Below are 27,444 nucleotides of genomic sequence, written 5' to 3'. Positions count from 1 at the left end.
GTTTGGTTGCCCATCTGTCCTCCCTCTGGGGATCAGCACCCCCTTACTTTGGAAGAATTGTTTTCCTTTTCACTGTAAGGTTCTTTCTGGCTATGTGGTAGGGCACATTGCCTCAAACTAGCCCTGTTCCAGTCTTTGAGAACCTTGAAATTGGAACCAAGGGAAGAGGATTGCCTCTTGAATGGTAATTCTCTAAAATCTAGTCTGAGGTGCTGGTGCCTAATCCCTGGGTCTGTGGAAGGAGCTGGGCTGTGAGAGGGGAGAATGATGTTGATGTCAAGAGAGAGGCAGGTGCTAGGAGCAGAGAGATGGAGGCCTGGAGGGTTTCTGGGCTTCTCTGAGGCTTAGGGTTTGGATCATTGTCTTCGTTACTGGAACAAAGGATTTACCATACCTGCTCTTCTGGGAATGAAACTGTCCTGCTTTGCAAAATGAAGCGTCATTAGAAAGAGATCTTAAAAACCCCACACCATAGACAGGTGCACAGATCCCTAGAAGTGTTAAAGTTCTGTCTGTTGGATGCTAAGCCAAGACTCTTAAGTATGTTCTAAAGAGAAACTGGTGTGTGTAGGCTGTGCACTCCCAGGGAGATAAAAAGTTAGGAACTTTATGGGTTGGGCTTGGTGGCTCCCACCTGTAATCCCAGCACTGTGGGAGGCTAAAGTGGGCAGATTGATTGAGCTGAGGAGTTCGAGACCAGCCTAGGCAACATGGTGAAACCCCATGTCTACAAAAACTACAAAAATTAGCTGGGCGTGGTGGCATGTACCTGTAGGCGGGAGGATTGCTTGAGCCCAAGAGGGAGAGGGTGCAGTGAGCCATGATTGTGCCACTGCACTCCACCTGGGTGACAGGAACTTTATGGGGAATGGGATCTTGGAGACTGAGTACAGACTAGAGGAAAAAAAAAAAAAACTACCTCCCTGACTGGCCACACTATTCTTTTAAAAAAATGTTAATTGACAAATTAAAATTCTATGTATTTACGGAGGTATAATGTGATGTTATGATATATGTGTACATTGTGGAATAATTAAATCCAGAGAATTAATAGATTCATCACCTCAAAACCTATCTTTTTTGTGGTGAGAACATTTGAAATTTATTGTCTTAGCAATTTTGAAATACACAATACTTCATTGTTAACTACAGTCACCATGCTGTGCTGTAGACCTCAACAAAATGTATTCTTCCTGTCTCAACTAAAACATTGTACTCTTTGACAACATTTCCCCATTCCTCTCACCCCCTCCAAAAACACCCATTCTTTATGTTGAAGAGAATGGCTAAAAAGTCCCAGCAGGTTTCAACTGATGGCTTCAGTGGTTTTCCCATCACACTTCAATGTTATTAATAGAAAGGGGAGGGGCAATACATAATTCGGACAGGCGGAAAGTACCATTGTAACCACTTTCTTGACTTCACAGAAAAAGTCCTCTTGTTTTCATCTGTAAAATGGGAACTGCGTGAATACCATTCTTCTTTTCTTCAGCCTCCAAAGAAGAAACAGATGCAAAGCCTTTTATCAATTGCAAAACACAGTATACAATGTGTGTTATTACTCACAGTTGTCTTACTGTGACCAAACACTTTATAAGCCTGCGGCAAGTCAGCCTTACTCTCAGGAAGTGGACAATATTTGGGGAAGGAGAAGCAGCAGGATCTTTCAGGACAGTAGCCTTGGTGGGTCCAAAAATTCCTTGAGAGAAATGGGAGACAGAACTTTCTTCCTGCTTTGGGTTTTATCCTGTTAGTCTTTTCTCTCTTCACTCCTATTTTCTATGGAGAATTTCCTGGTTTTGGAGTTTGGGTGCGTTTTATGGAGAGGAGGCCGAACATCTTTAGCTCCAGCAGAATGAAAGGATCCATGCAAAGGAAACTAGCACAGCATCTGGTACCCAGTTCTCCTTTAACTTGGCTTTATTCATTCACTCCTGGTAGGGCATTAATAAGGGATTTAGCCCCCTCCTATTGAAAACGATTAATTCAGGGAAGAGTTCAGACAGTGTGGACAGATACAGTGTAGGCCAAGCCTGTTTCTAAGGCAGGAGCTGGGTAGGGAGGGTGAGAAGGGCGAGAAGAATAGGGAAATATGTGTCGTCTGTGTTGCTGCTGTTGCAACCACCACAACAAACAAATAAGTGAAAAAAAAAAAAAAAAGAATCGTCCATACCGGAAAGTGTGCTGTTTTGGAGGAGGCTGGGGAAAGTGTGGATGGCTCGAGTGGGTCCTGTTGGATTGAAGTCTGACAGTGGTGATTCCCTTCAACAAATGGTCGGGGTGGGAGGGTACACACACACACACACACACACACACACACCCCACACGCAGCGCCCAGCCTCCGATTTCAGCGCTGGCAGGAGATAACCATTCTTAGCTCGCCTTTCCAGGGTTATTTTTGGCTGAGGCTGTTCGCTGATGGCAAAAGGTTTCAGCCCCCTCCCGAATCCCTCCCCGTGCTTGTTCTAAAGAGAAACTGGTGCGTGTAGGCTGCGCACTCCCAGGGAGACAGGCCTGGCGCCGGAGAGGAACCCGGACTCTGCCCAAAGTCTCGCCGCCCGCCGGCTGTTTTCTGGCGGAGGGTGTGCCCGGGAGGGCGGCGATCGCGCGTGAAGGCTGGGGCCAGGCGCGGGTGCAGGCGTCACCAGGGTCGGGCTAGCAGGCCCTGGAATCAGGCTTTTGGGACACACCGAAAGTGAGTCCAACTTGGGGAGAAACTGAGGGCACCTCGGGCGGTCTGGCAGCGGAGAAGGTGGGCGGGAGAAAACTTTACAGGAAGGCAGAAGCAATCTCCGCCGAGGGAGTCAGCGAGCGGCCGCGCGGAGAGGAGGGGCGGGCGGTCCCCAGGCGGGTGCAGGGCGCAGGGCGCGGCCCTGCCGGAGAGGGGGCCCGGGCGCGAGGCGGAGTCCCGGCGCGCAGCCAGGCTGGTGGAGGCCCCCGGCAGGCTGCAGATTCCCTCCGGCCCCGGGAGCCGCAGCAGGACCGGCCAGGAGGCGCCACGGAGGGGAGCCCCATCCCGGTGCTGACAGCGCCCACCGCGCCCTACGAGGACCGGCGGCCGGCCGGCGGCGGGGGTCTGCGGCGACCCACCGGCCTCTTCGAGGGCCAGCGCAACTACCTGCCCAACTTCATCCAGAGCGTGCTGTCGTCCATCGACCTGCGCGACGGTCAGGGCTGCACCATGGTGGTGGGCAGCGACGGCAGGTACTTTAGCAGGACGGCCATCGAGATCGTGGGGCAGATGGCCGCGGCCAACAGGGTGAGTGTCCGGATGCCCCTCGCTTCCCGCCGTGCTGCCGCCATGCCCTCTCCTAGCCCTTGTCCCCCTGCTGCCTCCGGGCCCAGCTGGGAGGCCCCTGCCTGGCCCCGGCTTTGCTTCCTCACTCCCGCGTCCTCACCCTCCAGCGCCCCACTCCCGCCGCGCTCGCAGCCTCCCCGGCGCACCCCGGACACTGGGTTCTATTAGTACCCACCGCCCCCAAAAGTCTTGAGGGGTTTCCGTCGTTCCTGGAGCCACTCCGGGCGCCCTGGACTCTTCTCCGACTCTGCGCACATCCCGCACCTGCTCATTTTTCTTTCGGACATTCTCTTACCCGGCCCTGTGGATTCCAAGGCAGCTCCCAGTTTTCCGTATTGTTCCCAACGCGTTCACTGCCCACAGTCCCCACACAAACTTCTTTCGCAGGTTCACAACATAGTCCCTCTGCCCCGTGCCCTTTTTGCAATAATCTGCCAGTCCCCTAAGTCTTAGCTCTGCCTATTTAACAGTAGTGGTGTCTCAGAACACACACACACACACACACACACGATCCCTGACATATTTGGCAAGAGTAGGCCCTGAAGGTTTTTAATATTTTGGTTCTTTAACCCAGTGGAATTACTGAATGATTTATTTAATTAGGGTAGGGATGGAGTGGATCCATTTGTTTGATGCTAAACAGCCTGAGCTCGCAGTTCCCAGGGGGCATATCTCTAAATGGTCTGAAATGAGATTTGCAGTGGTTTTCTTAATGCAATTCCCAACTGCTCTCCAAATGCCTTTTGACATTTGACAACATTTCATGCCTCTTCCCCTTTCGCTTTTCATCCTTGTTTTCTCTCCCTTCTCCCACGACCTCGGTAGTCTTCTGCAATCCAGATTCTCAGACTTCGGGTTTTTCTCCCTCTGCCCCTTTCCTCTCTGTCCTATAACTAGAAGCACCTTTTGGCATAGACCCGTATCCCAGTTTCCTCTTTCCCAGGTCCAGCAGCATCTCAAGGACATCTACAAGAGGCATACCTAATTTCAGGGGTCTCTGAATGATATGTGGGAAACATCGTCTAAAAAAGTAATTTTATCCTTATTCATGCAACCAGACCCACACTCATAGAACTTTTCTTTAAGGGGAGTGTCTTGCAGATGTATAAATGAGTGTTAACATCTTTAAAAGCGAAACTGAACAATTCCCTGGCATTTGAATTCCCTCCTTCCTTCCCAACCCTCTCCTTTTCATTTTCTCATTTATTATTAAAAACATTTTTAAAGGATCTCCATGCTTCATATTTATCTACTATAATTCCTCCTTCTCGGTGTTGCAGGGATGGGGAAAGAGGATTTTTTTAAAAAACACAATAAAAAGCAATTGGGAGAAGCAGGGCCAGTGGTGTTGGGGTGGGTAGTGGAATTGTGATTTTTGACTCCAGTAGACAATGATGCTGGATATATGGGGTTTGATTTCTCTCTGGCTCCTCACTTGGGATTGATGAAGTTTGGCTAGAATCAGAGAGTTGAAGAGAGGTTGACAAATGGACTTTCACTCTTCTCTGACAGGCTGTTCCTGTGGAGTGATGGAGAATAATGAGCCTTGGGAGAGCTATGGGAGCTCTCATACTCCTTCCCGAGCCAATTTTTTAGGGAGTGAGAGAAACATGGCCTGTCCAATACTTGTTGTGGGTCAGGATATTTTTGAAGCTACGGTTGTTGATTTGCGTGGGAAAATTATTATGTCTTATTATTTCTTGTCCCACTTTACCATAAGGGCTCCTCAGCTTCTTACTTCAATGGGTCTTCCATGACAAACACACTTTATTAACTCTAAGAGTGGAATTTATTTTAACAGATAATTAGCATAGGTCAATATATGCTTAAAATAGAGTCAAATTAAACCTACTAGCTGTTATAAAGGACAGATGACAAAATCCACATAGAAGCATCGACTCTTAAATAATCTGAAAGTACTACTTCTAAGAGGGATGGGCATGGGTGAAGGGAATGGTGGACATGTTTCAGAATTTCAAACAGCCAACTTTAACCAATCTTTTCCTCATTTTGTTCACCTTCTTGGGGGCTTATGCTAAAGTGAAGTGAATAGCCATAAGGCTGGCTTCAGGAGAAAGGCGGTCTAAAAGAACTGGATAATTATAAGCAAAATTGGTCTTGAGTGATTGAAAATTGATGAGAATGTGCTTGTCTCCTGATTTGGCATCCTGAGTTAGACTCAGGAATACTGAACTTGGATCCCAAAGGCTTTGGTCTTTTTTGATATCCTATTGGATAATCATAAGCAGGCTAGAAAAATAGAAAACTAGAATTTATTCTTTTTGAACTGACAAATCTGACCAGTGGGCTGCATTCTCTATATCTGAAAAATCTTGGTTTTGATGGAAAAAGTTAATTTTAAAAAGCAATTTTCATTTTTTAAATTAAATTTCATTTTTTTTTTGAGACAGGGTCTCACTTTGTTGCCCAGGCTGGAGTGCAATGGCACAGTCTTGGCTCACTGTAGCCTTGACCTCCCCAGATTCAGGTGATCTTCCCACCTCAGCCTCCTGAGTAGCTGGGGCTATAGGTGCACGCCACTACGCACAGCTGATTTTTGTGTTTTTACTACTCATAGGGTTTCTCTGTGTTGCCCAGTCTAGTCTCAAACTCCTGATCTCAAGAGATCTGCCTGTCTTGGCCTCCTAAAGTGTCATGAACCACCATGCCCAGCCTACAAAGCAATGTTCTAGGAAAAACTACAGTTACTCTTTGATTATGTAATTGCTGGAGAAGAAAAACATGGCATTTCTAAAATGATGAACTATATTACTTATATTTTAATATCTCATAAAGTTTGAAATAGACATTTCAAACATAAACATGTATAAAAATTTTTATAAATTAAAAATATAAGATCAAAAACATTTTAAAATTATTTTATTATAAAATTATTATAGAATCAAAAACATTATAAATTTAAACAACTTTTTAAAAAATTTATTTTGGGATTTCCCATGGAGTGATGGAGAATAATGAGCCTTGGGAGAGCTATGGCAGCTCTCATACTCCTTCCTGGGCCAACTTTTTTAGGAAATGGGAGAAATATACCCTGTTCAATGTTTATTGTGGGTCAGGATATTTTTGAAGCTATAGTTGTTGATTTGCTTCAAACTTTAAAAAATTTATTATAAAATTATGGGATGTAAAAAAATTTATTATAAAACTTTGAAATTTTCAAACTTTCAGAAAAGCAGAGAGATGAGATTAATGGCACTCATAGGCAAACATAGAACATAGATTGTAAACATTTTGCTATATTTGTGTCATGATTATTTTTTGCTTGTGTTTGAAAGTATATTAAAGAAAATGATATTTTACCCCTAAATTCTTTAGTACAGATTTCTAAAAAATAAGAACATGTTCCTGTATAGTTACAAAATCATCTTTTCAAACAAAATAAAAAATGGCTTTTTTATATCATTTATTACCCAGTCCACATTCAGATTTCCTCAATTATTATGAAATGTCCTTTTATTTTTTGAGACAAAGTCTTGCTCTTTCACACAGCCTCAAGTGCAGTGAAACAATCATAGCTCATTGCAGCCTCAAACTCCTGGGCTCAAGTGATCTTCCTGCCTCAGCTTCCTGAGTAGCTAGGACTATAGGTGCACACCACCATGCCCAGCTAATTTGTTGTTTTTGTAGAGATGGAGGTCTTACTACGTTGCCCAGGCTGGTCTCAAACTCCTGGCCTCAAGTGATCCTTCCAGCTTGGTCTCCCTGAAATATCTTTTGTGGCTGGTTTGTTCAAATTAGTTTCTTCTAATCAAGGGACACACGTTGCATTTGATTATTTAGCTCAAGACTTTTTTAACCTGGAAAATACCCTTACTTTTTGTTTATGTATTTATTTAGTGAAATTGACTTGTTGAAAAACTAGTCAGTTGTCCTGTAGAATATTTCCCCTTCTGGAATTTTCTGGTTGCTTTTTATGGTGTCATTTAACTTTTCACTCTGTTTTTTCCTGGTTAACTGGAAGTTAGTTCTAAAGGCTTTTAGGCCTGCTATTACAAAATACCAAAAACTGGATGACTTATAAAGAACAGAAATTTATTTCTCACAGTTCTAGAGACTAGCAAGTTTAAGATCAAGGAGCATGCGGTTTTGATATCTGGTTAGGACCAACTTTCTGGTTCATAGATTGGCCTTCGTGCTGGGCCCTCACATAGTGGGAGAGACTAGCTAGCTCTCTGGGGCCTCTTTTATAAGGGCACTAATTCCAATCATGAAGGCTCTATCCTTATGATCTAATGACCCCCTAAAGGCCCCACCTTTTAATACCAGCACCTTTGGTGTTAGGATGTCAACATATTAATTTTGGGAAGACATACACGTTCAGCCCATTGCAAGGTTTAGTTAGATTCAGGTTCGACTTCTTTTTTTAAAGACTATTTCATAGGCAATAATGTGTATTCACATCCCATCATTAGTGATGGTGAGATGATCGCAAGGTTAGGGTGATCACTGCCTATCTCCTCTGCTATATTCCCCCTTGGGTCAAGCCAGTAGTCTGTGACGTGAACTTTGTACCATGTGTATATTCAGTTATATTCTGTATCAATAGTTACTTGATTGTTTTAGCATTTATTAATGATCCTTGCTTGAGTTGATTATTTCATTAGGGGTTTCAAAATGGTGAATTTCTAATTCTCTAATTCTATCTACATGTTTTAGCTGGCATTTTTCTATAAGCAGACCATTTTCTTCACAACTGGGTTATTTGGCTACCCTGAAACATAGTTCCTTCCGGGAAGGCAGAACATATGTTTATTTCTGTCTTTTAAAAATTACTGGTGTTTGGAGTGAAGATTAGGTGAGTTAACTACCTCCACAGGTGACAAATGAATTTTGTTTTGTCTCACTTTTGCTTTTTTGAATATCACTGTGGCTGCTTGGATTTTTATATTTAATTTGAATGGATTAGGGAATAAATGAGAAGATAGGTTTTATCTGTTTCTGTAGTTTTTATGTGGCTGTGTGAACTTACTTTTAAAAATTCCCAGAAATATTTTAATTCCCCTTTAAAGATACAAACTATGTCATACTATAAAGCAAAAGAAAAACCAATCATGTGAAGAGTAAATAGTATCGTTTAAACGAATTGCGGTTAAGCTTAGTTTGTAACTAATTAGTTTTTTATTTTCTTTCTACTTTTATCTGCTTCAGAGCCTCTTCAGTGGTTTAGATCTTCTATGTGTCAAATTATTCTAATCTCTTTAAAAGTTTAAGAGCTAAAATACAACACAATGACTACAAGAATGCCTTTGTCCTTTTCTGGGTAGGTACACCTAAGGCAACTTCTTTTTCTCTTCTTTGTTCTCTTCTTCTTTCTTATTCTTAAATCATCTTCAATATTGGACAGATGACAGCACTATGCCTGCCTCAAGATGTTTCTGACTTTTTCTTTTTCTTTTTTTTTTTTTTTTTGAGATGGAGTCTTGCTCTGTCACCCAGGCTAGAGTGCAGTGGCACAATCTTGGCTCACTACAACTTCCACCTCCTGGGTTCCAGTGATTCTCCCAACTCAGCCTCCTGAGTAGCTGGGGTTACAGTCATGCACCACCACGCCTAGCTAATTTTTTGTATTTTTACTAGAGACGGGGTTTCACCATGTCGGCCAGGCTGGTCTTGAACTCCTGACCTCAAGGGATCTGCCTGCCTTGGCCTCCCAAAGTGCTGGGATTACACGTGTGAGCCACTGTGCCCGGCCGTTTCTGACTTTTTCTAAACTCTTCTTTCTCTGGAGATGACATTATATAATAGCACTGTTCAATAGAAGTTTCTTTGATGATGGAACTGTTCTATAATCTGCATTGTCCCAGCCACTAGCCAAATGTGACTACTGTAACACTTGAAATGTGGCTAGAGCAACTGAAGAACTGAATTTTGCATTTTACTTAATTTTAATTAATTAAAATAGAAATGCAAATAACCATAAGTGGTTAGTAGCTACCATACTGGACAGCAAAGATCTACAATTCAGCATTTAAAATCGATTTTGTTTTGTTTTCAAAAATGGAGTCAGACTGTTACAACCCAAAAGAACTGTAGGTTAAATTAAGGTAAATCACCAAATACTACATACACATTTGGGAAATCCAAACCAGATTTTTTCATGTGATAACCACACCCTCTTTTGACTTTAGCCTTGGAGGTGATGGAGTATGGCAGAAAAAACCCTGTATCAGCAGCTGGAAGACTCACCTTCTTTTCCTAGCTCTGGCATATATTGACCAAAAGAGTCAAAGTCCATTCAGATGGTTGAGGGGCCTTGGAATTTTGTTTTTGGTTTTCACATACAAGTTGGAGGGCAGATGCGTTAGCCTCTTGAAATACCCAGAAACCACTTGTTTCCTCATCTAAAAATCAGGTATGACAGGATCATTTAATTATCCTGGAAATCAGATGAAGCACTGCATATGAAAGCACTTTGTAACATCGATAGCACTGGGAAATGTAAAGACCTTTTACTGAAATATAAAGGTGTATGGTCAACTGAATATATCTCAGATAATTATGATTTGACTGTATATATTGAATATAACCTGTAGTGGGCCCCTTGGTAAACAGCTTACAGTTTTGTTGCAAGTTTTAGCCAAGAGAAAATTTATTTGTTGACTAGTCATGCCCTTTATTGGCCACATGATGAGCAGCAATGATATTAACACACAGTGCACCTTGCAGAATTCAAGAATGTCTCAGTGTCTTCTGAACTAGGAAGCTGAAATGCAGTGGTATGCAGAAGGCTGGCTCGGTAGGAGCCTTGGGAGTGTCCTCCAGATAGATGTTTGTGCAGGTTGTATTTGATTCCAGTTGGCCATGAAAAGCTGGTTGCTCTAAAGAATGAGAATATGCTTGGTTTTGCATTTACTAGAACTATCTGGGGAACAAATCTTGGGGTGGAAGAAAGAAGGGAGGGAGGGAAAGCTGTGCTTCAATACCTAGGGCTTCTTTCCTGGAATGGATCTGAGAATCTGGGGTGGCTAATATCTCATCTCTAGAAGGGAGAAAGAACTGGGTGGTGATGGCTTTGTATTTTCTACTGGAGTTCACTACAGAATAGGTGAATGGAATGGGCTGCTATGATCCAGACATTAGGGAGGACAGGTTTGTGATACATTAGAAAACTTGAATGAGCCCTTCTATGATTCTCTCTTCCCTCTTTCTGCTTCCCTTTCTGAATCACCATCCCCAGGTTGTGGAATTAGCAAATCTATTATGTGAGCAATAGCAAACTTACAGGAGCCCTTGGCTCCATCTATCTCCCTGTTTGTGTCAGTTCATTCTGGATGCTTTTAGTCTGTGGTCTTCATTCACTCTTTTTATGGGGAAGTAAAAGGAGTGGGACAGATTATGAGAACAGCTGGGTCCTCCCAGTTGCTGGGGTGGTTATTTTAAGCTTTGTTTAATGTGTCCAGAGACCCAGATGGCATTTTTAACTAAGCTGCTTTATTAAATCTTGTGATAAAGCATAGTGATGTTTATTGAAAAGGCAGACACACATCAGCAACGTTATGCGTGAAACTTGCTCTAAGAATTTTCTATAAAACATCTGTTCTCTTTGAGCCTTTTGTGAGCTCTGGAAGTTTGCTAGTTTCTATACAGACTTGAGGACAAGAAGTTGGAACCCACTTTTGGAGATGTCCAAGCATAGGTATTGGAATCATTAATCCTAACCCTCTCAGTTTTAAGGCCCCGGATACCCTTCTGTTAGACAACAGTAACATGAGCAAGCACTGTAATAACATTTAAACAAGATTATTTGGAAATAATGGACAAGAAAAATTGGTATAAATTGTTTGGGGATTTTAAAATTAAAGATAAAAAGCTAGGGCTTCAATGACCTGTGCCAGCCTATAGCCTTAAGAGTCAATTTGCAAACACTCAAGATTTGGCCAATATGCCTCTACTACTTCTACTTAACACAGTCAAAGGGAAATTTTTAGATTCTTTCATCTGATTTGACTCTCTTAGTTACGAATAAGAGGATATCTAGAATATATATGTGACTTGTTAAAATGAAAATCCACCTTCTCTGAGTCTTCAAATATCTTTCATATCTTACATTTTTAGTCACATCAACTTTTGAAGTCATGTCTGTAGTTGTATGAAAAGAAAAATTTCAGGAACATTCAACCTCAAAAGTTCTTTTTCTTAGTCTGAAGTCGTAGAAGCATTTGACTTTTACTTTCTCTTTTTAAGTTTGTACTAGTAGGTATTTTGTATAAATATAATATTTAATTATTGCCTTTGTATTCCTTTTCTCTAGTAAACATCCTGGTTTTTAGCTATCAATATGTAGTTTTACATTTAGGGATTTCTAATGGAAAGAGAAAGGAATCTGAAATCAGAGGACGAGAGTTTATTCTACTTGACCAAACACATACACAATACTGGAAGGAGAGTTTTACAACAAATATTTAATATCTATGACATGTAAAACGTTTTTTGAAATCAAGAAAATTCAAACAATTCAATACAAATATCATCAATAATAACACATGAACAGGTGGCCAACCTTATTAATAACCAGAGAAATATAAATTAAAACAATCCATCAACTTGTAAAAAAGATGAAATTACTCAGAGTTGGTATAGGTGATGGAAAATTGTCATGTTTGTATACTGTTCATAGAAGTCAAATTGACATAACTTTTTGGTCAGGCAATTTGGAAGTATATATCTAAATTAATAGAGTAGTTTTCTAATAACCTGGGAATCTCTTAATCTAAGAATCTTTACTGCAGATTTTTCTAGAACAAATGTACAAACATCTATGTACAAGGGTACTCACTGCAGCATTTTGCTAAGGAAAAACTCAGAAAAAAATCTATATGTTCAACAGAGAACAGGTACATAATTTATGACACAACCGCACAATATACACCACTAAAATAAAGGATATAAATTTATATATAGTATGAAAAAGATGTGAATGATAACTTGTTGGTGAAAAACAGCAATGACTGGAATATCGTGTGTAACATAATCCTGCTTTTCTGTATATAATGTAGGCATAGAAAATAGGATTGAAAGGACATACTCTAGTCAACAGTGTATATAGCTTGGGTGGAGGGGCTGTATAATGGGGAAGGAGAGTCCCTTTTCCTATCTATTCCATATACATCTCTGGATTTAAAAGATCATACATGCATATGCATTACCTTCAAAATTAAAATGATAAAGACAAAAGGAGAAGCTTTGGATTTGAATCATGATACTACTGTTTGCAACTTCTATGACCGTGGGGAAGTTGCCTAGCCTCCTGGGGTTTATTTCCTCATTTATAAAAATAGGGAAAGTAATAATACTTGTCTACATATCTTCTAGGGTTGTTGGGAGGATTGAATGTGATAATGGGTTACAGCATTATGAATTATTTATTCATATAACACAATTATTATAAAAATATTTTGCTCTGATTAAAATAAAAGAAGGATGAGATCGTGTGTGTTTTTCAGTCCCAGTAGCTTTACTAACCACAAAGCCCCTGCTGATGTGGTGATCACAGTTGTTTTGGTGCAGCTTCCTCTTGACTTTTGGCATTTCTCCATGCTGCTAGCTAAGGCTGAGGTGGCGACTGTTGAAGGTGTGATCTCCTCCCCCTCCCAGCACACATTTGTGTGTGTACTCACACTCATGCACACACAAACACACACATGCACACTCTATCGCAGTATATGAGGTGGCAGCAGCTGCTCCGGCATAGACTTTCACACAACATAAAGGGCTTTTTTGGTGTGGTCTGTGCATTATTTCCTGTTAAGCATGAGCTGAGTCAGTGCCATGCTTTTCCATGTGAAACCTTTCTGAGGCTCAGGCTGTGTTAAGAGCAAACCTTCTCCCCTCTATGCCCACCCCATGGCCCTCTACTGAAGGCAGATCTTAATCTGCTCATTTCATGAGGATTTTCAAACCGAATGGACTGGGCCATGTGAGAGATCACTGAAAGGAACAGACCAAGCAGAGGCTAAGAGACTCCACGCTAATCTGCTGAGTCGTCTGAAAATGCACAGCTGTGGGAGCTCACAGTGCTTTAAAGTACTTTGGCAGGATGTTTGTTCAGGGGGCCTGTTCCTGCAGCCCTGCTGAATGTTTGGTTAGGAGGCATAATCTTTTTTTGGACAGGATCTCCCAAATGTAAAGTGATAGATGCTAATGTGGAATATAATACAGAAGATCCAGCTTGGATGTCATAAATAACAATAAATTGTTTAATCTTGCTGAGCTGTATGTAAATCTATGATTGCCAGAGGTCTTTAGTTCACTGGAACATAGTATGGGGGCAGGGGCACTTAGCAAATAGGCAGTTATTATTTTCCAACCAGACAGAAACTGGTCTGATGGAATTTATCTAAAAAGGCATACACATGTATTTTAATTAATTGTGACAATTACTCAGAGAAAACACATGGCCCTAAAGAGGCTGAGGGTTTTTTTGTTCTACCTATAAATGTATATGTATATTCACCTATATTCTACCTATGTATAAGTAAGAGAATGAGTTTTTGTTTTGGGGATATATATTTATACGTATCTATACAGATAGATATACACATACTTAATTTCTGTCTACCTATTAAGGTGCGGTGCCAGATGGAAAGTATTTTTAAGCATTTAGATAGCTTATTCTATAGCATATGTGTGCATATAGCCCCCCCATAAAGCTTTGTCTCTTTTCTGGATATATTTAACAAGAGGCTAGAACAGAGTCCAAAATGTCAGAAATGTTTGAACATTCCATAGAAATGAAGGAGGTGTTTCCAAATGACCTATGTTTCTATGGCAATAAATAGAACTTGTGCTGCGTTGGATGGGTCAGGAGTAAGGAATATAAACAGTGTAAGTATGACTATTCCAGGCAGAAATCTACCTTGTAAGCACAGCTTTGTGCAGTGAGCTCAACAACATTGATCAGTTAGCAGTCCGGTTCAGTACAACATTGATCAGGTAGCAAGCTGGTTCTGCAGTGCCAGTCGGAGACACAGATGGGGACAATCAAAGAAGATGCAGTTCAGGACAAGGATGCAGACATGTACCTGTCACTACCATGGATTTCAGCAGCTTCTTAGTGAGCAGGTTTATGATTAAAGAAGAAAGACATCGTTGATATGTAAGCATGTTACAATTAATTTGCTGTTTAGTTATTAGCAAACTACATCCAGTTTTTAGTTTTTAGGTTTTTTTTTTCTTTTTTCTTTTTTGAAACAGGTTCTTGTTCTGTCATCCAGGCTGCAGTGCAGTCGTTATCCAAGCTCACTGCAGCCTTAAACTCCTGGGCTCCGTGGATCCTCCCACCTCAGCCTCCCAAGAAGCTGGGACTACAGGTGCATGCCACCATGGCCAGCTAATTTTTCTTATTTTTTTGTAGAGATGAGGTCTTGCTGTATTGCCCAGGCTGCTCTTGAGCTCCTGGCTTCAAGCCATCCTCCTGTCTTGGTTTCCCAAAGTGCTGGGACTATAGGTGTGACTCACCATGCCTGGCCTACATCCAGTTTAATTTATACTACAGTGTGGGTTTAGTCTTCAAACATGTTTTTGTTTTACATATAAAAATTTGAGGTAAAAGAACATTTTTACATTGGTCAATAATGGTACATTTAAACAATGGACGACTATATCCATTAAAATCGTGTTGTGGAAGAATATTCAGTGACATGGAAAGATTGACTCAAGGGCAAGTGAAACGTGTCAAGAGTCTGTTAGGTACTAGACACTGTAAACTGGGTCTTGGCTGTGTTACTTGCTTACATCCTCCATCATGTGATCTTTTATATAACAAAATCGAGATACATAGGGATTTGGGATCTTGCGCAAAGTCACTCAGGCAGTAGGTGGCAAAGTCAATTCTTACATTCTTTCCCATTGAACACCAAAATCTCAGCTTACCTCAGGGCACTCAACTCTGCTTTCTTGACCCACACCCAGGTAGACCCAATGGACACTTGTAGTTCTTATCCAGCTGGGGTGGTCACCTCATAAAATGGCAACAAGTGGGGCCCTTTCTTGTTCTAGTGAGTCAGACTGTATACCTTAAAGATTTCAGAGCACTTCCTATGTACTGAAATTGCCTCATTACCAGGAAGGACATACTTCCAATTTTCACCACCTCCATTTTGCATCCAAGGACGATTAGATTTCTTGATCTTCTCAATGAAATCTTGAGAAATGGGTGGGCCGATTGAAGAACAGGACTTGGGCCACACTTCTAGATGCCTGGGACTTTTCTGCACTTATTCAGATATTAGGAATTGATTATGAAATCCATGGTGGTTTGACGCTAATGAACTCTCATCTATCTCTCCAGCATGTGTGTAAAGACTTCCAGAGGTACAGGAAGTTGAGGATGAGCTCTCTTACTTCCATCTGGTCTCCATGTAACAAATCATATAACTGCACAATTATCCAAATGCAAATGAAGGAGTCCCTTGATGTTTGGATAACCACATTCATGCCTTGAGTTTGTTATTTCTTGAAATTGCCCTTATCCATCTCCTGTTTACCCATGGACAACACTACTTAAGGGCTGGCACTCTGCAACCCATGGCAGCTTGGCTTTGGGGTTCCTTCCAGTGTTTTGTTTTTGTTTTTAACTGAGAAGACAGGAAACAGGCATCTTTGTGTATATGGCTTGCCACAGCCCTTCGTAGATGGACATGGTGGAGGCTGTGTGGTCCTGGAGAACACTTCCTCTGTGAAGCATCAGGGAAGTTTCTGTTCATTGTGTCTTCACTCTCTCCAATTCACTTGGGGAGTGATACGGATTATAACACAGTGAGCAGAGGATATTGGGGAATGTCATGCTTAATTTTCTTTTCTTTTTTTTTCTTAAATGACATTTAAAGCTAAAAGAGACTCACAAAGGGTAAGTCTGATTTAAGACATTTCACACATGAAAGAAATCCTGCTTTCATGCGTGTTATGTCACAGGAAAAACTCATTTAGAGTCAACATTCTGCACCTACTCCGAAATTTTAGCCTGAGGGTTTAAATATTACCTCGCTGCTCTCTAGGACTTTAATTTGAGCTAATTAGAAATGGAACTCATACTAAAACTAATTTAGGAAAGAAGCTGTTGATGTTCTGAAGAAAAACAGCTGTCAGAAATAAGATCATTAAAAAACCATAGTTGTATATGGCACAAAATGTAAAGGAATAGAAATGCTGAGAGAAAGCTTTTATAGAATAACATTTTATCTTTCTTTGGACACTGGTCTAAGGCATGTGAAAGGGCATATTGATTCCCTTGGCACCTGGTATGCTCATTTATGGATGAAAAAGCCCAATGACATAATTTTGGTGAGGTTTAAGGCTTGATGGGAGGCATTGGTGCCATTAGAAGGACAGACACAAAGAGTTCTTAAGTAACGGCATCATGGGAAATGATAATTGCACACTCCTTTCTACTATGTCTTGGTTTCCCCAAGCATTTAGAAGTCACGGCTGGGTAGGAACAAATTTATCATGAGTCTGTCTGTGTGTTTGGGAATGCATATGCCTCACAGATGTGTCTGCAGGGGTCTGTTTGATAATGTTCATATATGTGATAGATGTGGACCCTGGGATCTGTATCTGTGTGGACCCTGGGATCTGTACATGTGTGTGAGTGACAGTGGACTAGTTGCCCCCTTTTCCGTGTGGGAGTTGAAGGAAATGCCCCTTAATGGCAGTAGCATCCACTTGGGTGTGTGCACCTTCTGGAGGACTGGGTGAGGTTGCCCTTCTTCCAGCCAAAGCCAGACCCTATGGTGTGGGACGTTCAGCGGGGAGCAACAGAATGCCATGGCTTGGTCCTCCCTGGGCTGTGGTCTGGATTTCACTCAGGAATGAAAGTCAGATATTGCCTGCTTCAATGCTGTAAACATAACTAAGGATAATTATGTAAGTAGACCATCTTTTCCTTGCAAGGTAGCGGTCTGCTGCATTGACAGAGGGTAGTATTTCTAGGACTTTTTCAGAGAGTAAAATGGTACTTTAAGGGATAATCTGCTATCTAAAGATGAATTTTAAATGTTGGAGGGGGTTGTGGGATTCGGGGAAGACAATAGAATAATTTGTGTCATGGTTAATTTAACAAAGAGTTTTTGTTTATAGAATCTGATCTTCGGTGGATTTTAACAACCCTCTTCTTCCTTGGCTTTTCAGATAAAGACGCAGAGCCTCAGAGAAGTTAAATGATTGATCCTATGTCAGGGGGTAGAGTCAAGACTCATACCTATGCCTTTTAACTTCAAGTTGAGTGCTTTTTCTTTATACAAAAGGGCTTCCAAAAGTTATATTTCTTTTTATCAATGACTAGATCTTGAAAGCCATACCTTTTCTGATGGCATTTATCCTGGGCTAATTGGTAGAGAGAGGGTGAACAGAAGAGAAGACATAGACACGCAGAGAAGAAAGTGACGTGAAAACAGAGGCAGAGATTGGAGTGATGTGAACACAAGCTCGGAAATATGTGGAGGCAACAGAAACTGGAAGAGGCAAGGGAGGATCCTCCCCTAGAGCCTTTCGATGAGGCAGACCCCCACTGACACCTTGATTTTGAACTTCTGGCCTCCAGAACTGTAAGGGAATAAATTTTAATTGCTTTTAGCCACCAAGTTTATGGCAATTTGTTATAGCAGCCTTGTGAAGCTAATACAAACTTTGTATTAGATTACAAACTTTGTATTCATTTCCTAGGACTCCCATAACAAATTACCACATATTTGGTGGTTTAAAATCACAGAAATTTATTCTCTCACAGTTCTGGAGGCCAGAAGTCAAAATCAAGGTATCAGCTTGGCCACACTCTGTAGATGCTCTAGGGAGAATCTGCTCCCTGCCTCTTCCAGCTTCTGGCAGCAGAATACATTCCTTGGCTTCCCGGGTGTGGCTGCATCACTCCAATCTTTGCATCTGTCTTCATATCTCCTCTTCTTTGTGTCTATTCTAGTAAGTACAAAGTGCTGCATCTTCCGTGATGGAAGTGGCCCAAATTAACCAATCTACCACCAGGTAGCTGGCTGATCATTTGGGGAATGGTACCATAAGGAGACTCAGTGTTGGTCCCTGCTGCTGGTAGAGTAGGCACTCTGCAGTGGCCATAGCCAGGTCAGCCTTGGTGAGTGAATGTCCATGTTGTTGAGCCCATGCATAGCCTTCATCCCTGCCATCACGGCCATGGTATTACAGCATTCTTGCATTGCTATAAAGAAATACCTGAGGCTGGGTAATTTACAAAGAAAAGAAGTTTCCTTAGCTCATGGTTCTGAAGGCTGTACAAGCCTGGTGCCGGCATCTCCTTTGCTTCTGGTGAGGCCTCAGGAGCTTTTACACATGGTGGATGACAAAGTGGGAGCAGGCATATCACACAGCAAGAGTGGGAGCAAGAGAACAAAAGAGAAGGTGCCACATACTTTTAAACAAGCAGATCTCATGTAAACTCAGAGCGAGAACACACTTATCATCAAGGGCATGGTGCTAAACCATTCATGAGGGACTCACCCCCATGATCCAAACACCTCTCACTGGGCCCCACCTCTAACACTGAGGATTACATTTCAATATGAGATTTGGAGGAGACAAACATCTAAACCATAACAGCCACTTGGCTCATGAGCCCATTGGACAATGACAGGAATGGCTGGGGGAAAGCCACTCATTGACATCCACAGAACTGGTCATCCTATTATTAAAATCCTCCTCTGCCTAGGTCACCATTTGGTGAATGTCCATAAGGGACACAAATATCTTCACGATTTTCCATGTCTTACCTCAGAAGCCCCATCACCCTCTCTTTCCCATCTCCTCCAGTACTTATCCCCCAGATGATAGGACCATGTCCAGCAATACCTCTTCTCTCTGGTATTGATGGGTTAATGAGCAGATCTCACATAGGTAAAATTTCCAGATATCTAGAATTTAATCTTCTGTTAATTCTCCAATTATAACTAAAGTATTTCAGGTTGAAACTTTATTCAAGTGTAATTACTCACTTTAACCTTCTTAAACAGAACGTATATTACCTTTTCAAAAATAACTGAAATTTAATAAGATAAAAATGTATCTATAATCATTCCTACTTAATAACTTTACATGTTTATTTCTGCATTTTTCCAAGTCCTTGCCCCAAAGTGGACATAGTTTTATACTGTAATAGCATAAAATAATTTTGCATTTGACATTTTTGATTTGGCATTAAACTATCATTTATGTTTCTTTCGCTACTGCTTAAGAAAATGTGGGTGGTTGTAATAAATAAACCTGAAATGTAGGCAATTTTTATTGCCTTAAAAACAATAGAATGTTATTTCTCACTCATACCATAGTCCAATGAGGATGTCCCTGGTGGGCAAAGACTCTTGTCTACCAAATGGGATGGGGACCCAGTTTCCTTCCCTCTTGTGACTCTGGCATTGCCTAGAGCCACATGATTTACCTTTACTGAATCTGTAGAAAGAGAAATAAGCAGTGTAGAGATGATATGTTTGTTTTCTGATATCCTCAGCCTAGAAGAAACACACATTACTTCTGTTCTTATTCTCATACTAGTTTATCACCCATTGTCCAAATGCACCATGTGGCCACACCTAGATGCAAGGGTGGGTTGGAAAATGTAGCCCCTGGCTGGGCAGCTGTTCCTCAGCATTGACTCTGTGCTATGGAAGGGCTTCCTAAGTTTTTGTGGACTGCTATCCCAGTCTGTCACCACTATACAATCTTCATAATTTTCCCTTTAAATGACTGAGAGAAAATTTTGAACAAAAGCTACAAACATTTTTCAGATTCTTGATTCTCCAGACTTATTACTTGAGGGCAGTGACTAAATTATATTCAGTTCTATATCAGAAGGTTCTTCCATATTGCCGGTTTCATGGTAGATACTCAATAAAATGAGTTGAATGACTACATAAATTTTAGCAAGAGCATATGGAAAATAATTTATCATGACTTTGGGTAATACTATAGGTGTAATTATTGTCCTTTCTCTTTCCTGACTTGATTAATAGCACCACTATCCATTAAGTTATTAAAGGTAGAAAGCTGAGATTATTCTTGACTCCTTTTCTCACTGGTCCAGTATTAGTTATTTATTGCAGTGTAAGAAATTACCATGAAACTTAGTGGCTTAGTTGGGGCTTGATGGGGGCTGGAGGATCCACTGCAAGATGGCTCAGTCACTTGGCTGGCAAGATGGTGCTGGCTGTTAGCCTCCCATCTGATCCTCCTCTTTCCGCTCCTGCCACTCTTCAAGGTATTTTTTCCAGAGCAGCCATTCATCATTCATTTATATTTTCCCATTAATTAATTCAACAGATATTTATTGTATACTTACCATATGCCAGATTTGTTCTAGGTTCTTGGAATATAGCAGTGAAAAAAAAAAAACAGTCCTTGGATCTTATATACAGTGGGGAAATAAACATATAATGTAGAAAATTAGATGGTAATATGTGTGAGCACATATATTTATTATTTCTCATCATTTCTATGAGACAGGAGATGGGTATTCTGGCTTGGGGACTCACATGAGGTCACAGTTACATGTTGGTATTGGTTTGGTCATATGAAGTCTTGGTGGGGGCTGGAGGATCCACTGTGAGATGGCTCAATCCCTTGGCTGGAAAGTTGGTGCTGGCTGTTGTTGGCAGGCCTTGCTTCCTCTTCACAGGGCTTCTTGAGTGTCTTCATGACATGGCGGCTGGTCTCTCCCAAAATAAGTTGTCCAAGAGAGCAGGGGAGAAGTGTCCATGCCATTTATGGCCTCACCATGGAAGTCACACACAATCACTTCTGCAATATATACTGATTACCCAGATCTGCATCGTTCAGTGTGGGAGGGGACCACAAAAAGGCAAAAATGCCAAAAGGCAAGGACCATTGGGGCCATTTTGGAGGCTATTTACCACAGCCCCTCTCTTCCATATTCCAGTCCACCTGCATATTCTGTTCATCCTCCTTCCAAAAATGTATCTCAAACCAAATGACTAATTTTCATTTCTGTTGGCTCTAGCCTAGTCCAAGACTCTATCAACACTCGACTCGAAGAGTCTCCCATCTGATATTCCTCTTTCTGCTCTTGCCCCCCTTCAAGGTATTTCTCCCAGAGAATCCATTCATCATACATTCATTATTCTCCATTCATTAATTCAACAAATATTTATTGTACGCTTACCACATGCCAGATTTATTTTAGGTTCTTGGGATATAGCAGTGAAAAAAAGTCCTTGGGCTTTACATACAGTGGGAAAATAAATAATATGGAAAATGTTAAAGGCAACATATGTGATCCAGAAAATTATAGCAGGGTGAAGGAAATAGGAAACAATAGAAAAGTTAGGGACTTCTGGCTATAGTATTATATAGGGCTGTCAAGGGTGCTATCTCTGATTAGCTTACATTGAAACAGAAACACAAAAGACAGTAGAGGGCAGGTATGTTAATATCTGGGCAAGTATTCTAAGCAGAGGAAAAAGAAAATGCAAGGGCCCTGAGGCCGGATCATGTTTGGTATGTTTGAGGAATAGCTGTTCTGTTCCGTTCTGGCTGGAACAGAAGAAGGAGGGTGGGAGGGCGATGGAGAATGGTACATGATGGAGGTCAGATTATGTAGGGCCTTGTAGACTACAATGAAGACTTTGGCTTTGTTTTGGGTTGGTGGGGGACAAGGAAAGCTATTGGAATGTTTTAGTGACTTGATGTGACTTATTTTTTAATAGGACCATTTGGGCTGCTCAGCCCATGATGTTTAAAAATGCAATCAGGTCACTTCCACTGTTTAAAACCTTTCAATGGATTCTGGTTGTACTTAGAATAAAATCTAAGCTCCCTTAGCTATTATTATTATATTATTATTAAAATTGACATCCTTTATTCTCTATTATAGCAGTCTAATTCCTTCCTAATATGTACCTCACTAGTAACTATTATTATTATTGCTTATTTGTTTATAATCTGTCTTCTCTACTTGAAAATATGTAGCCTGGGGATCTTGTGGATTTCCATACTAAATCATCCCAAGGCCACTTTGCTTTTGAGCTGTGTGTGTGTGTGTGTGTGTGTGTGTGTTTTGATCTCTTCTGTATCTTTTTTCCCCCTGATCTCGCTGATTGTTATATTTGGTCAGTGACTGACCTCTAGCAATGATGGTGCCAGGGCAACTTTGTTGTTGAACTGTATGTTAAAGTTTGTTTTGGCTTGTCGGTTATATCAGTACTTATCAAATGAATTATCTGGGAAGAGAGGAGAGGATCTTATTAAAATACAGGTTCTTATTCGGTAGGCCTTGGGTGGGTCTTGAGGTTCTGCATTTCTTTCTTTCTTTCTTTCTTTCTTTCTTTCTTTCTTTCTTTCTTTCTTTTTCTTTCTATTTCTTTCTTTCTTTTTTCTTTCTCTTTCTTTCTTTTTTTTCTTTCTTTCTCTCTCTTTCTTTCTTTCTTTTTCTTTCTTCTTTCTTTCTTTCCTTCAGACAGAGTCTCACTCTGTAGCCCAGGCTGGAGTGCCGTGGCGCCATCTTAGCTCACTGCAACCTCTGCCTCCCAGGTTCAAGCAATTCTCCCACCTCAGCCTCCGGAGTAGCTGGGACTACAGGCGTGCACCACCATGCTCAGCTAATTTTTGTATTTTTAGTAGAAATAGGGTTTCACCACTTTGGCCAGGCTGGTCTCAAACTCTGGAGCTCAAGTGATCTGCCCACCTCAGCCTCCCAAAGTGCTGGGATTTCAGGTGGAGCCACCATGCCCAGCTGAGGTTCTGCATTTCTATCAAGCTTGCAGGTGATGCCCATGCTGCCAGCCCTTTGAGTAACAAGGGGGCTTTATTACTGAGTTTGGCTGAACATTGGAATCATCTGTGGAGCTTTAAAACTACTAATGCTGGGCTCTCAACCCCAGAGATTGCAATATAATCAGTCCAGAATACAGTTTGAGTACTAGGGTTTTAAAAAGCTTCGTAAGTGATTCTATTTTGTAGAAATATTGAGAACTACTAGATTGGATGATATTGAATCCAATTTTAAAACAAGGTGTAGCAATAAATGTTCTTCAGCGCTGTGTTGCTGACTTTTTAGAAAGTCAGTTTTGTAGCTCTAGAAAGAATCTGGCTGCATCCATAGATGACCTCCAGATCTCTGCTTAGCATGACTGGGTAATTTCTCCAATGTCTCCAGCACATGCTCTCACTTAACAGCAGAAAGAGAATTCCTACTTTCAGGAGAAAAGTCATTCCTGAAGATTACAGTTAAAATATGCCCACAGATGATGAGGTTGTAGTAAATCAGTCCCCTTGCTCTCTGAGCTTGTTCTAAGTTACAGGAAGCAGAAGAAGCAGAGAAGCACTCCATTTCTTTTTTCTTGTAATCTCTAGCATGTTCACATGCATAGTTTCTGAGTCAGTAGCAAACTAAGAACTTCTTATGTGATTCAAGCTAACCCCTCGATTATCAGAAGCAGATGTTTCAAACGACTGAAGATCAATGAGGCATATCCTATTTACAGGTTAATAATTGACTACTAGATGCAGGTGCACCAAATGGTCTTAGAGACATTAGATAGGAGAGACAATGTCAGTGCTCCCCCTACCCTGCCTCCCCTAATCTAAAGCCTACTCTGTGTCTTTTATCACGTGATTGGCTGTATGTTAACAGAGCCTGGGGCACTTTCCTGTTGAAATGCCTTTAATCCCAAGCAACTGGATTGATTTTTTTTTTTTTTGGATGGTTTAGATTGGACGACTGATTATTGGACAGAATGGCATCTTGTCGACACCTGCGGTCTCCTGCATTATCAGGAAGATCAAGGCAGCTGGTGGAATCATTCTAACAGCCAGCCACTGCCCTGGAGGAGCAGGGGGAGAGTTTGGAGTGAAGTTTAATGTTGCCAATGGAGGTATGTGGTTCAGTATATGCCTTAATAATCACGATTTCTTTCCTTTTATATTATTATAGTCTCACAGTGACCCTTTGATGATAGACAAGCAAGGTGCAGAGGACCTAGCTCAGAAAAATTTAGTGAGGTGCCCAAAGTGACCCAACAAAGAAGTGGCATGATGGGCTCATGAACCCATTTGGGTGGTCTCTTGGTCCCCTGTACTCTTCAGCATAAACTATTGAATAGTTGATGCTTATCTGATATGGAAGGACTCTGAATTTTAACATTAAAACATACCCTGAAGGTCGCTGTCTAAATGACAATGACCCTCATTTTACACATGAACAAATCAAAGGCCTGAGAGGCTGAGTTACTGCTGAAGGCCACAGGGTTGATCAGGGTCAGATTAAAGATTTTTAGCCCAAATCCTGGGCTCTCTTTTTCCTACAGTGTTGACTTTCTCTCAGAATCATAGAATTGTTTCACTTTTTCTTATATTCACAGCACTTTATAGTTTGGGGTCCTTAGTGGAGGGGGTGGGATATATGTATGGAGTAAATTTCTTTTAAAAATTGAACAAAAAAACAGGGAGAATACGAAATAGATAACATGTACCCATTATCTTGTTTTTCTATTTTGCTTATCTTTTTTTCTGAAGAATTTTAAAGCAAATTATAGCACAAGAACATTTCACACCCAAATATTTTTGAATGCATCTCTTAAAAAGAAAGACACATTGCTGCATGACTGTGCTAACATACCTAACAATAATAACATTAATTCTCCAGTATCACCTGAAAACTAATCTATAGTCAAATTTTTCAATAATCCCCAAAATATTATTATTTATAGCTGTTTTATTCAAATCAGGATACATCTAAGGATGCCATGCATTTGCTTGGCAAGTCTCTTAAATCTCTTTTAATCTAGAACGCTGAGTTTGCATGAATGTGGGTAGGAGCCAATTTTAACCAGCAACAGTTACCATTATAAATTATTCCTCATCCCAGGCAAAGCAGTGCATTCTGAAGGGAAAACTTATTATCTATCCCTCCTTGTAGACGTTTTACACGTTATCCAACAAGAAAGTGTATTCATGTTGAATATTTAAAAAACAATATTGTAACCACAAAGCAGAAAACTAAACCAGCAAACCACAAAGGTAGACAACAATAGAGGAAGAAGAGAACAAATTATCTACAAAGTAACCAGAAAACAATTAGCAAAATGGCAGGAGTAAGTCTTTTACTATCAATAATAACCTTGCTGGTACATGGGTTCAACTGTCCAATCAAAAGATATAGAATGGCTGAGTGGATCAACAACAAGATCCAACTAGATGCTGCCTACAAGAGACCCATTTTTAAACTTTAAGAATAGGCATATACTGAAAGTAAAGGGATAGAAGGAGATATTCCATGAAAACAGACAGTTACCAAAAGAGAGCAGGGATGCCTATACGTATATCAGATAAAACAGACTTCCAGTAAAAAGCTGTTCCAAGAGACAAAGAAGGTCATGATTTAATGATAAAGAGGTCATCTTATCAAGAGGACATAACAATTGTAAACATATATGCATCCAAAATTGAAGCACTTAAATATGTAAAGCAAATATTAGTGGACATGAAGGAAGAAATATACAGCAATATGACACTAATAGGGGACTTCAGTACTCCACTTGCAACAATGGAGAGATCAACCAGACAAAAAATTAACAAGACAACACTAAATTTGAACTATACTTCAGACCAAATGGACCTACCAGACCTACATTCATCCAACAACAGCAGAATATACATTCTTCTCTAGCATACATAGAACATTCTCCAGGATAGACCATATGTTAGGCCACAAAATAAACCTTAACAAATTCAAAAAGATTGAAATCATATCTAGTATTGTTTCCAACCACAATGGTGTGAAGCTAAAAATCAATAACAGGAGGAATCTTGGAAAATTTACCAATATGTGGAAATTAAACAACATGCTTATGATGAACTAATGGGTCAAAGAAGAAATCAAGAGGGAAATTAAAAAATATTTTGAGGTTAATGACAATGGAAACACAATGTATCAAAACCTACAGTATGCAGCAAAGTTAGTTCTAAGAGAGAAGTTTATAGCAATAAATGCCTAGATTAAAAAAGGAAAAAGATCTAAATAAGTAGACTAACATTATGCCCCAAGGAGCTAAAGAAAGAACAAACTAAACCCAAAGTGAGCAAAAGGAAGGAAATAATGAAGATCAGAACAGAAGCAAATAAAATGTAGTATAGTAAAACTATAGAAAATATAAATAAAATCAAAAGTTGTTTCTTTGAAAAAATAAAATCTACAAACTCCTAGCTAGATTCACTAAAAAAAGCAGACTCAAATAAATAAAATCAGAAATGAAAGTGGAGACATTGCAATAGATACCTCAGAAATAAAAATGGTCATAAGGGATTATTATGAACAATTTTATGCCAACAAATTGGAGGACCTAGAAGAAATGGATAAATTTCTAGAAAAACTAACCCATCAAGATTGAATTGGGAAGAAACAAAAAGTTTGAACACTCCAACAACAAATAAAGAAATTGAAGAAGTGATTAAAAACTTTCCAAAATAGAAAAGCCTAGGACCAAATGGCTTCATGGCTGAATTGTATCAAACATTCAAAGAATAATTATTACCAACACTTCTTAGACTCTTCCAAAAATTAGAGCTACAGGGAATACTTCCAAACACATTTTGTGAGGCCAGCATCACCTTGATACCTAAAGCCAGACAAACATATTGTAAGAAAATAAAACCACAGGCCAATATCTCTGATAAATATTGACGAAAACCAAATTCAACAACACATTAAAGAAATTATGAATCACGGCCAAGTGGGATTTATCCCTGACATGCAAGACTGGCTAAACAGAATGAAAGATAAAAACCACATGATCATCTCAATTGGTGGAGGAAAGGCATTTTACAAAGTTCAGCATTCTTTCTTAACAAAAACTCTTAACACTTTATGTATAGAAGGAAAGTTTCTTAACATAATAAAGGTCGTTTATAAGAAACCCACAGCTAACATCATAATCCATTGGGGACAACTGAAAACTTTTCCACAATTTAGTACATGGCAGGGATGCTCACTCTTGCTATTTCTATTCAACATAGTTTTGGAAGTACTAGCAAGAGCAATCAGACAAGAAAAATAAATAAAAGTCATCCAAATTGGAAAGGAGAAAGTAAAATAATCTCTATTTACAGATGATATGATCCTATATATAGAAAATTCTAAAGATTCTACACATGCA

General features: G+C 40.4%; 1 protein-coding gene across 1 annotated transcript in view; it reads left to right on the top strand.

The window, feature by feature from the left end:
• The first annotated feature begins 2,777 nt into the window (after positions 1–2,777).
• LOC117978220 (phosphoglucomutase-like protein 5) overlaps positions 2,778–27,444 on the top strand; it is a 71,150-nt gene continuing 46,483 nt past the window's right edge. The window contains exons 1-2 of the mRNA XM_055117373.2: positions 2,778–3,259; positions 24,003–24,165. Of these exons, the coding sequence (XP_054973348.1) occupies positions 3,182–3,259; positions 24,003–24,165 (241 nt within the window). The 5' untranslated portion in view covers positions 2,778–3,181. The remainder of the gene's footprint in view (positions 3,260–24,002; positions 24,166–27,444) is intronic.

The sequence above is a fragment of the Pan paniscus genome, chromosome 11, assembly GCF_029289425.2.
Source record: "Pan paniscus chromosome 11, NHGRI_mPanPan1-v2.0_pri, whole genome shotgun sequence".
Taxonomy (NCBI): Eukaryota; Metazoa; Chordata; class Mammalia; order Primates; family Hominidae; genus Pan; species Pan paniscus.
This window is presented reverse-complemented; position numbering and strand designations above follow the sequence as displayed.